General features: G+C 53.6%; 1 protein-coding gene across 1 annotated transcript; it reads right to left on the reverse strand.

Annotated features, from left to right (window-relative positions):
- Positions 1-228: 228 nt before the first annotated feature.
- LOC110084840 (uncharacterized) lies at positions 229-11,452 on the reverse strand. The gene is made up of 3 exons (XM_020804511.3): positions 10,291-11,452; positions 8,051-8,190; positions 229-4,188 (listed from the first exon to the last, which is right to left on the reverse strand). The coding sequence occupies exons 1-3, from the start codon at positions 11,435-11,437 to the stop codon at positions 3,859-3,861; spliced, it is 1,617 nt and encodes a 538-aa protein (XP_020660170.3). The 5' UTR covers positions 11,438-11,452; the 3' UTR covers positions 229-3,858.
- Between the last annotated feature and the right edge of the window lie 268 nt (positions 11,453-11,720).

Genomic DNA, 11,720 nt, shown 5'->3' on the forward strand with positions numbered 1-11,720 from the left:
ATGGAAGCAAATCTTTAAAGAAATAATGGAAATAACTGGATTAAATATTCAAATGTCCCCATCAATGGCTTTATTGAATATGGTTAAGATGGATCAATTGTTAAAAGAAAATAAGGACTTAATAGTAATAATGATTATGGTAGCAAGGTCAATTTTTGCAAGATATTGGAAAAATGATAACCAACTCAATTTAGAGGAATGGTACGGAGCACTATGGGACATGGCAATTAATGATAAACTGACATGTGATGTGAAAATGAGAAGAGGCCTGTCAAAAAATAATGATTTTAAGAAAATATGGAATGTATTCTTGGAATATGTATTTCAGAGAGGGAAGGGGTATATGCCGAGGGAAGAAACAATGAAGTTTTTGAGAGAAAATGGACTGAATGAAATTTAAAGAATTATTAATGCTAGTCCTGAGGGTGATGGTGGCAGTGATGTAATATGTAATTGTATTTTACTGTGGTGGTAGGTTTATGTTGTGTAATTTAATAAAATAAAATAAAATAAAGACATTTGTACTGTAGCCCCCCCCAGAACACCCTTTTGGGTGGAAAGAGGGGCCCACAATTTGAAGACGAGGGAACCCTCAGCTTCCCCCTTTTCCAGACCCAGCCAGAATTGTCAGCCGAAGGATGATGAGGTAGCCTGGCCCTTAAACAACAACAGCATCAGCATCAGCAAGAAGGATGCTGACCAATTGGAACAAGGATGATCAAGAGAGGCTGGAAACCAAGTCCTTTGAGGAAGGACGGAAAGAACTAGTCATGTTTAGCCCTGAGAAGAGAAGACAGAGGGAAGACAGGATAGCATTTTGGAAATACTTGACTGTCGTACAGAGGAGGGGCATGATCTGTTCTCAGTCATCCCTGAGTGCAGAACACGCAACCATGGGCTGGTTTAGCCTTGAGAAAAGGAGATACTGTAATCGGGTGGCCTTTTTCGAATCCTCGAAAGGCTGCCCTACAGAGGAGGGGCAGGATCTGTTCTCAGTCATCCCTGAGTGCAGAACACGCAACCATGGGCTGGTTTAGCCTTGAGAAAAGGAGATACTGTAATCGGGTGGCCTTTTTCGAATCCTCGAAAGGCTGCCCTACAGAGGAGGGGCAGGATCTGTTCTCGATCATCATCTCAGAGTGCAGGACACGCAGCCATGGGCTCAAGTTACAGGAAGCCACATTTCGGCTGAATATGAAGGAAAAACCTCCAAACTGTTAGAGCCGTACGACTGTGGAACCCATGGCGTCAAGGGGAGGTGGTGACCAGGGCTCCAACCCTGGAGGGAGGCCTTCGAGAGGAACCTAAAAGACAACCACCTGGCAGATCTCCTTTGATTTCTCTTCCTGCACTGAGCAGGGGGTTGGACTTGGGGGCCTAATTCTATGATTCTATATCAAAAAGACAGAACAAAGGGTGGATGACATCCCACCCACCTCCCAGCCAAGGTCAGTTTTTGTGATACACCTCAAACAATGTTTTTCTTTTTCAAAGGGACCACCAACCCCTTAAAGCTGCCCCCAAGCGGGCAGGTTCTCCCTCTGGCCCTGTGTGGCTCTTAGAGGTGAACAGGCCAGTGATGATGCCCTTCCAAGGCAGGCAGCCTCCTCCTGTTTTTCCTGAACCCTGCCTTTGTATTAGTTATATTAGATTCCTTTTCTCCCCCCCCCCCACACTTACCCTTACGGTGGGCATGGGGCAGGGGTTGGATGCAAGAGAGGCCTATGAGAAAGGGACAGGGGTGGGGGGGTTGTTTTCATTTCTTTGTTTGTTTGTTTTTGAGGGAACCCAGCTCACAGAACCCATCAGCTGATAAATAAAGTTTTGAATTTTTTTTGCCCCAATGTCCATTACTTTACATTTCCTTATACTGTACTGAAATGCATGTGCCATTTCACCACCCATTCTCCCCATTTGGAGAGATCCTCAAGTCGGGGGACTTTCTGTCAAGTCACACTTAAGTGACTCAACTTGGACTCAGGTTTTGTTCTTCTTCTTCTAATGACTCGGACTCAATTAGGACTTGGCCCGAACCCTCGCCAACCCCTGCCACGTTGTCCCCTGTAGATCTCAGCTGCCCCCCCCCCCCGCTGTGCCCTCCTAGCCCGACGGGAAGGTGGGCAAGCCCCAGGCAAAGTCCAGTTCTGGGCGGGCGGATGAGCTGACAAGGACTAGAATCTCAGCAAACAGTTTCGTGACATCTCCCGAAATCAGAGCCAGGACCGGCTCTGCAACTCAAGGCAAACTAGAATAAATGGATCTGGGAGGCTGAGCCCTGAAGATGGACCTTTCCAGGGGACTAGAGGTTTACTCAAACACCTCAAGGCCAAAACACAGGGACGTTCTGCTCTCTGAATCAGGGGAAGGCAGGCCTCCAAAGTCGCCGGACAGGTTGGGCTGGTGAGATAAATGCATGGGTGATTCCCGGTAAGTCCAGCAGCAAACTGTGCACAAGGAGCCAACCAAGTCTTTGCCAAAGGGTGCCTGTGGAGCCACTTGAAGGAAGGAAGGGAGCCCTCCCTGGAAAAGGCATCTCAGTCATGCTGGAGTGACCTTCTGCTTGACAGGACAGTGTGACCACTGACGGAGAGGATGTTCCCAAAACACCCGTCCTGCTCCATCCCTCTTCCCTCCTTCCCTGCCTTGGCACTTCTCTGCAAGAGGGTCAGGCCGACACCTGCGGGACCCTTTCCCAGAATCCATGACGATAGCAAAACGACAGGAAAAGGGCGGCAGCTCCTTAAAGATGAACCGATGGGTTTCAGCAATATCTTCCGTGGAGCGTCTTCCATCGCCCCAGGCACAGGTAGCGGCCAATGGCGGTGGCAGTGTGTTGGTGTCGGGTTTGCCACCTATTTTATTAGATGATATAATTTTATACTCTGCCTTGTCAGCCAAAAGGATCCTGGAAGCATCCTTTCTCCAGAGCCCTTCTTGAAATGTGTCATTGTACAGCCGTGATGGAGCCTTCCTGGACAGGGTGGAAGGTGGGGGCAAAGCATGTCACCCTGCGGCCCCAACCACAAAAGGTTCTATAACCCCTGCCTCCCCCCCAAAAAAGAACTGGCCCTCTTGGCTGCTTTTCTCCCCCCTCTGCCCGGGAATGCAACTGGCGCTGACTCTGAGACTCTGCTGCCCTAGAATCTCTGTCAGGCCCAGACGGAGAGTGACAGGGCTGGGGAGGTAAACCACATAATGTTCCAAACGAGAACTAATCATGCCAGCAAGGTAGATTCATTAACAACATACCTGCTAATTAAAATAATAGGCAGGAAGAAGATGGAACAAGCAAGAAAGCTACAATGTCATAATGAAAACAGGAAGCCACATGAGAGACCCAAAGGGGAAAAGGCCATTGATGCACAGAATCCCTGTGCGGTGTCAGGATGGGACCCTGGGGAAGTCTGCCCAGGCCAGTCCACCCACCTTCCCAGAAAGAAAGAATGGGCATCTTCACATAGGGAGATGACCCCAAGCAAGAAATGGGGGTGACCCGTCTCCCTGCTCCTTTGCTCCAGCCAGCAACCCGGTGGCTGCAGCTGCGGCTGAGGCTGGCAGTGACGAAAGAGGGGAAGAGTGCAAGGGCACACACGCACATGCACACACCCACACCCACTGTTGGGAAAAGCCTGGCCTAACCCTCCCTGAAGGGTCCAGCCAAGCTGAAGAAGGGGCTCCAGCGGGTCGAAGGCAGGTTCTGGGCCTTCCTCTGCAAGGGACCATCCAGACAGGCTGTTTTGTGGTGGGGATTTTTTCTCCCCTCCTTTTTTTGTCATGATTTATTGTGATTGCAGCGGGGGGGGGTCAGACCCCAGGCAGGGGGCAGGGAGGGAGAGGCCAGGAAAGGAGGGCGGAGGGTCACCAGATGAACAAGGGCTTCCCGTCGGCCTTGGACAGCATCTGGAGGCACACAAGGAGCACGAGGCAGTCGGCCCGCTTTTCGACGGGGACCACGTTCTCTATCACCTCCCGCAGGTACGCGGGGTCGTTGTAAGTGTCTTTCTCGGAGCCCGCGGTGTCCGGCCGCTCCCGCAGGATGCCATAGGTGTTCACGATGTGTTCTGTGAACTGGGGGTGGAAGGCGGGGTCGTAGCCCTGCGGTTTCAGCCGGGTCATGATGGCGTTGTAGTGCTCCATCATGCTTGCGCGCTGCTCAGGGGTCAGTGGCGACAGGGGGTCATTTCCACCCTGTGGGAAGAGGCAGAACAATCAGATCCCCATGGGAAAGAAGGAAGTTCCCCCGGACCGCCATGGGCCCAGTGATCTCGGCGTGAGAGGTGCGTGACTGAGGCATGGTGCTGGGCATCTCCAGATGCGGTCCCATTCCTCCTGTCACTTTCACACAACTCCTTCTGGGGTGTGCAGCTCGCTACCCTCAGGTCTGTTTCCCCCATCACTGAAACTTCGCTCATCTTCTTCGGGAGAGCGAGGAGGCCAAACACCGCCCACCCCTCTACACGGAGCCCAGGCTCACGGCCTCTCTAACCAACTCAAGCCTCTCCCGTTTTCTCCTATTATGTCCCTGGAGGGATTTCCTGAAACAACCAAGTTTCCATTCTTGCCTCATGGTCAGCATCCACAGTAGTTATTACTGTTTAGTAACCCTGAGAGACGTGGTGGCGCTGTGGGCTAAACTGCAGAAGCCTTTGTGTGCTGCAGGGTCAGAAGACCAGCAGTCGTAAGATCGAATCCACACGACGGAGTGAGCTCCCGTCGCTTGTCCCAGCTCCTGCCAACCTAGCGGTTTGAAAGCATGCAAATGCAAGTAGATAAATAGGGACCACTTCGGTGGGAAGGTAACAGCATTCCGTGTCTAAGTCGCACTGGCCATGTGACCACGGAAGATTGTCTTCGGACAAAACGCTGGCTCTATGGCTTGGAAACGAGGATGAGCACCGCCCCCTAGAGTCGAACACGACTGGACAAAAATTGTCAAGGGGAACCTTTACCTTTACCTAACCCTAAGCTCCTTTTGTCTGAAATGTGGAGTTGAGGAGAGTTTTGTGGATCCCCTGGGCTACCAAAAAGACAAGCAAGGTGTCCTACATCAAATCAAGCCTGTACTTTCTTCAGAAGCAAAAAACTGAGGATACCCTATTTGGGCACTTTGGAGAACACAGGCCTTCCTGGAAAAGACAAGAATGCTGGGAAAGAGAAAGGCCAAATATGAGGTGGATTGACTCAATAAAAAAGGCCACGGCCTTAAATCTAACCCAACATATAGAAGATGGTTTTGGAACACATAAAATAGATGTGTCAGCCTTACAGAGGCATATGGCTCTGCCCACCATCAATTGCTCCTCTAAAAGCTCTACCTCCCTACTAAAGATCATGGACTTGAAGAAATGATTGCTGTCCAAAACCGAAGCTTCTTTTTTGAATCAAGGGAAGACACAGTTGGGGGAGAAATCACAGGAACGGTCTCCCCACAGAGTAGCATCCTTGTGCCACGACTCTCTAACATTTATACAAGCCATCAACCAGTGCTGTTCCCATCCTCCAGGAGTTTCATCTGTGCTGATGATTTTTCTTTCAGAAGTCCAGACAGAAGCCTTTGAGGCCATTGAACACTAGATGGCCTCCACATTAGAAGATATTTCCTTATACAGTGGTACCTCGCTAGACGACAACCTCGTAAAACGACGAATCTGCATGACGACGAGGTTTTGCGATCGCTATAGCGATTCGCAAAACAATGATTCCAATGGATGATTTTCGCTGGACGATGTTTGGGTCCCTGCTTTGCAAACCGATTTCTGCAAGACGATGATTTTTCCACTGATCGGTGCTTCAGAAAACGGGTGTTTTCAGGACACATGCTTCGCAGGACAGCCATTTTAACAGCTGATCGGCGCTTGCAAAATGGCTTCCCTATGGGCGATCTTCGCAGGACAACGATGTATTTTCCCCATTGGAATGCATTAAATGGGTTTCAATTCATTCCAATGGGGAAACAGTTTTCACATGATGATTTCGCTAAACAGCGATTTCTATGGAACGGATTATCATCGTCATGCGGGGCACCACTGTATTATAAAAACAACCAGCTGAAACTAAGCCACTTAAAAACGCATGTCTGTGACTTCCACTTAAAGAACAGAGGAGCAGACAGAACGCTCCAAGTTATCTGGGAAGGCAGGATTTTAGAACATTGCCCTATCCCAAAGTATCTGGGTGTCACTCTGGATTGAACACTCGCCTATAAAAAACATTGTCTCAACACCAAATAGAACGTTGCCACCAGAAATAATATACTTAGGAAACCGGCTGGGTCAGACTGGGAGGCACACCTGCAAGCGGTAAGACCAGCAGCTTTGTCTCTGTGCTTCTCCACCACAAAATATGGTAGTGCCATTCAACAGAAATCATCAGCACATGCCGGACAAGCGGGTGTGCCTCAGCACTTGATTGTCCTGTTGGTTAACCTACACTCCAGGAGCCAGTCCATCTCCTATTTCGTCCTCCTCTTTTCCTGCTGACTTCATATTTTTCCAACAGAGAGTCATAGAGTCTAGAGTTGGAAGAGACCACTGAGGCCATCCAGTCCAACCCTCCGCTATGCGGGAACATCCATCCAAGTACTCCCAATAGATGGCCATCCAGCCTCTACTTAAAAACCTCCAAAGAAGGAGACTCCACCACCCTTCCAAGCAGCCTATTCCATGGCCGGACAGCTCCGACTGTCAGGAAGTTCTTCCTGAGATTCAGGTAGAATCTCTTTTTCTGAAGTTTGAAACCATTGCTTCGTGTCCCAGTCTCTGGAGCCCTGGAAAATAAACCTGTCCCCTCTTCAACATGACATCCTTTCAAATATTTAAACATGGCTATCATGTCCCCTCTCAACCTCCTTTAACATTTCGCTCCTTGTAGGACATGGCTTCCAGACCTTTGACCATTTTAGTCGCCCTCCTCTGGACACGTTCCAAGTACTATAGTCAACATCCTTTTTGAACTGAGGTGCCCAGAATTGGACACAATACTCCAGCTGAGGTCTGACCAATGCAGAATAGAGTGGTACTATCCCTTCCCTTGATCTGGACACTGTACTTCTATTGATGCAACCAAGAATTGCATTGGCTTTCTTGGCAGCTGCATTACACTGCTGATTCATGTTCTACCAAGACTCCTAGATCCCTTTCACAGGTACTGTTGTCTAGCCAGGCGTCTTTCATCCTCTATCTGTGCAGTTCACTTTTTCTCCCTAGGTATAGGACCTTACATTTCTCCCTGTTGAAATCCATTTTGTTAAGTTTTGGCCCAGGACTCTAATCTGTCAAGGTCATTTTGAATTTTAATCCTGTCCTCTGGGGAATTAGCAACCCCTGCCAATTTGGTATCATCTGTAGATATAATCAGCATGCTCTCTATTCCTTCATCCAAGTCATTGATAAAGATGTTGAAAAACACGGGACCCAGAACAGAACCCTGGGGGACCCCACTAGCCACCTCTTTCCAGGATGAAGGGGAGCCATTTGTGATCACCCTTTGGGTTCGGTCGGTCAACCAATTACAAATCCACCTAACAGTAGCACTATCTGTCCCACATTCTACTAGATTCTTTGGAAGAACATCACGAGGAACCTTGTCAAAGGTCTTACTGAACATGATTGTTCTTTCAAACAAATCTGGTCTTTTCATGATGTGCCCAAAGTATGATGGTTTCATTATGTTTGCCTCTAGAAAGAATTCAGGCTTGATTTGATCTAGGACACACTTGTTTACTTTTTAAGGGGTCTGGGGTACATGCAAAGTTGTTCCTCAGCACCATATTTTGAAAAAATCAAATTATTTCCCACTCTACTTCCTTCACTATCCAGCCTTCACACAGTAATCGGAAACATAAGAGTGTGGATGGTTGTGTCCATGCTCCTCAGTAACAGGTTTGCCATATGCCAGCGGACAGGTGATGTGAGTAACAAACAAGGAGAAGATTTTTTTAAAAACTTCCTTTGATCCCCTTTACAAACCCTGGAATATGGCAGGGAGAGTGCAGCTCTTTTCAGAAGGAACGCAGACACTCCAGAAGAAACGAAACACGGACAAAACTCACCTGGGCAATTTTCTCTGGGATGTTGCCCACCGTGTAGCCATAGAGACGAATCCGGTCAGGGAAGATGCTGGAGAGAATCCGACGGTCCAGCTGGAAAGCGATCTCGCCCACAATGCGCTCCAAGGTCACCTGTCTCGTGTCTGCACAAGAGCAAGAGAGTTCCCCAGCCAGTGAGGGGGAGACTGCGATAGTAGCCAAGCTCCCCCCCACCCCATTTTGTCGTTCAGAGGGAGGGTCTCCCGAGAGGCAGCCCTTGCCCAGGAAGTGCCTCTTTCCCGGGGGGGGGGCTTGCTGCTCTTTCTGCTGGATGCAACTGGGACGCTTCATGCATTACAGTCGTAGGAGCAAAGTTACCTAAAGTTTCTCCCCAGAGAAGATGGTGGAAGAGAATGTGGCTCCACCACCAAACCTCTGAGACCCACACATTTCTCTTCATCCTCATCTTAGAACACAGTTCGCAGCCTTTGTTTTTTTAACCAAGTGCGCTGTGATGGAATTGGCAAGCAGAAGGGTTGGTTCATTCCCTGCGCTCTGTGGAAGTGGTGCCTGGCAGCAAAAGGGGCCGCTTGGGAGGAGGAGGAGAGAAGGGGCATCTGCCAGTCAAGAGCCTTGCCTGTGGCTGCGTGGAATGATCTCTAACCCTTGCGGCTGAGAGAACCGGGGAATGAGCCTCTTCCCAGGATGTCTCAGGGTACCTGAGCAGCAGCATCCGTCTTGTGTGAGGACACCAGTTACTTTGGCAAAAGTTACCCAGCGGAAGGTTACCGAGGGACGATGGGGTATAAGTAGGGGCAGAGGAACATAGCATCCAAGCAGCTTTTGTCAAGCTGGCTTTTGCAAAGCCACCGCTGGCTTAGCTTCACCTCTGCCTGTGTCCTGGAACTCCCCGACAGCTTTATTTCTTTGGAAGCATAGATGAAGGGGGCTAAGCTTTATTCTTTTCTGTGGGTCTCTCTCTCTCTTCGTTCCCTAGTCTCTGAGGAAATTTGCCTTTTGCTTATTAGCATAGAGTTGCTTCACATCGTTTTGATTCTTTTGGAAGCTTGAAATCTGCTTTTGAACATGTATATCTTTTTGAAACGCCTCCAATAAAGACACCAACAATGTTACAGCTGTGTGGTCACTGGTGGTCCTGAAGAAAGTGACTTGCACTCCGAATTTTGAGTACTTTTGTGTGTTTTTGGCATTCCTAGTTTGCCGGGTTGGTTTGCCGTCACAAGAACCACCTGGAAGTTGATGCCTCTCCCTCCCTGGAGCCCCAACGGAGTGAGCAGGCTCAGCAGGCTTGGGGGAGGGCGCGCACAGGAAGCTTTTCCCAATGACTGGCACACTGGACCCTTCTGGGAAGGACCCACAACCAGGACTAAGAAGGGTAGGGTGGCTGAGTGGTCAGTGGAACCTCTCTGAGGTGGCCAGTATCATGCATGATGTGTGCTTAGGCCCCGACTTCCTGGTGACCACTGGCACCTTGAGCGCGTGTGCACACACAGCACAATCGAATTGCATGCCTAAAAAGGAGGCAACACCCCCTTACAGCCAAGCCCCTCCGCCCCCACCAACCCTGCTAAGAGGTCAAAGTCCCATCAGAATAAAAAAAAAATCTCCCCTTGCCAGCGGAAGGTCCAGGGACGCAGACCGCCTCACACACACCCACCCCGCTTCCAGCTGACTCCCAAGGCAGCCCCCAGAGAGAACACACCTTCTCCCCAGAGATGCGGGGGGGGGGCAGCCAGGGGTCAAAATACTGAGACGGGCTCCCACACCATGGGCACCTTTCGAGGCCTTCGCTTCTGCCTGTCCCCACAAGCTGAAGGGACTGGAAATCTGCACCTTGTGGGGCAGGAAGCCCCGAGGGTAAACTCGATGGGGGCAGAACCTCCTGGTGGGGGGCGGTTCTTGGGCCACCCCAGCTCAGAGGGCATCCTGAGGGTCAGCTGAAGGAGGACCCTGTGGTCTGTCAGTTCCCCCCCTTCCGCCCCCCACCTAACGGTGGCCCCCTGAATGTTATTTCTACAGAGTTCTGGTCATGGGAAGAAAGGAGGCGTTTCATACAGGGAGACTCGTCCGCTAAAGGCTAGGGCTGGTTCGGGGGGGAGCGGGCTTCTGTGGCCCGCATTGAAAGAGAATCGAGCACACACAGGGGCAACTCTGCGCGCCTCGACGTCCGGCCTGCGGGCGCCAGGAGGCTCGCCCCGGTGCCCCCCCCCCCGCCCTGGCCTCGCCCTCCCCGCCGGGCTCACCTTTGGGCGACTTGGTGGAGCTCAGCGAGGTGGCGTGCGCCCGCTGCTCCCGCGGCTTGCCCTCCGTCAGCTTCTGGGGCATCGCCGTGGCCCCCACCAGGGGGGCCGAGGGGGCGGGCGCGACCCCCATGGAGGTGGGGAAGGTGAAGAAGGGCTGGCCCCGGCCGGGGCTGACTCGCAGGGCCGGGTAGTTGGGGGGCGAAAAGACCCCCTGCGGGGGCAGCATGAGCGGGCCCGGACGGGGCCTCGAGCCCGGGAAAGCGGGCACCAGCGCGCCGGGGCTCGGAGCCGCGGCGCCGTCGGCGCTGCCTCCGGTCGCCCCGTCGGCCGGGCTGGGGCTGGGGCCGCCGCCGCCGCCGACCTGTGAGTAGTAGTAGTCGGGCACCGCCGCCAGCCCCCCGACGGGGTCCCACCACAGCTGCTGGCTGCCGTCCAGGGGGGCGCCGCCGCCGCCGCCGCCGCCGCCGCTGCTGCTACTGCTGGAACTGTAGGTGCCGGGGCTGGTGCCGGGGGAGCCGGACGGGAAGGAGAAGGGCCCGCCGGAGAGCGGGCTGGCGGTGGAGAGGCTGCCGACGGTGGAGCTCAAGGCTGCGGGGCTGTAGGGGAAGGGGCCGCCCAGGAGCGGGTTGGCGCTGCCCGGGGTGCTGGCGGGGGAGAGGCTGCCGACGGTGGAACTCCAGGCTACGGGGCTGTAGGGGAAGGGGCCGCCCAGGAGCGGGCTGGCGCTGCCCTGGGGGCTGGCGGTGGAGAGGCTGCCGACGGGGGAACTCCAGGCTACGGGGCTGAAAGGGAAGGGGCCGCCCAGGAGCGGGTTGGCGCTGCCCGGGGTGCTGGCGGGGGAGAGGCTGCCGACGGTGGAACTCCAGGCGGCGGGGCTGTAGGGGACGGGGCCGCCCTGGAGCGGGCTGGCGCTGCCCGGGGGGCTGCTGAAGGGCGAGGTGCCGGGGCTGCCCGGGATGCCGCTGGAGAAGGCGGCGCCCCCGCCGGAGCTGAAGGGGAAGGCGCTGCCCGCCCGGATCCCCGGCGCCGACGGCGGCGGGCTGAAGGGGTCGCTCCCGGTGCTGAGCTCCATGGCCGCCGGCGAGCCGAAGACGGAGGAGTCCTGCGAGAGCCGCTGGAAGCTGGGCAGGTCCCAGGCCTGGGCCATCCGCGCCACGAGGTGGGCCGGCCCGGAGAAGAGCGGCGGCAAGCCGGCCGGCCCGGCGGAGGGGAGACCCCCCTGGCTGCTGCCGCCGCCGCCGGGGCTGCCCACGCTCCCGCTGGAGAAGCTGGCCCCGGCGGGGCTGAAGACGGGCACGTGCGGGTGCCATGGGAGGGAGCACTCGAAGCAGTAGCCGCGCGGCACCAGGGAGCTGGTGCTGCCGAAGCTGTAGTCCTGCACCAGGATGCCGGGCACGCCGCCCGCCCCGTCCCCTGCGGGAGAGAGAGAG

Source organism: Pogona vitticeps, chromosome 4 (genome assembly GCF_051106095.1).
Source record: "Pogona vitticeps strain Pit_001003342236 chromosome 4, PviZW2.1, whole genome shotgun sequence".
Lineage (NCBI taxonomy): Eukaryota > Metazoa > Chordata > Lepidosauria > Squamata > Agamidae > Pogona > Pogona vitticeps.

Bases quoted from the DNA above. Each gene is read 5' to 3' on its own strand.
- LOC110084840 (XM_020804511.3), bottom strand. From the start codon at position 11,437: ATGGCCCAGGCCTGGGACCTGCCCAGCTTCCAGCGGCTCTCGCAGGAC. The intron at 8,191-10,290 runs GTGAGCCCGGCG...GCTCTTGTGCAG, and splicing joins CTCCACCAAGTCGCCCAAAG to ACACGAGACAGGTGACCTTG. The intron at 4,189-8,050 runs GTGAGTTTTGTC...CTCTTCCCACAG, and splicing joins TCCCAGAGAAAATTGCCCAG to GGTGGAAATGACCCCCTGTC.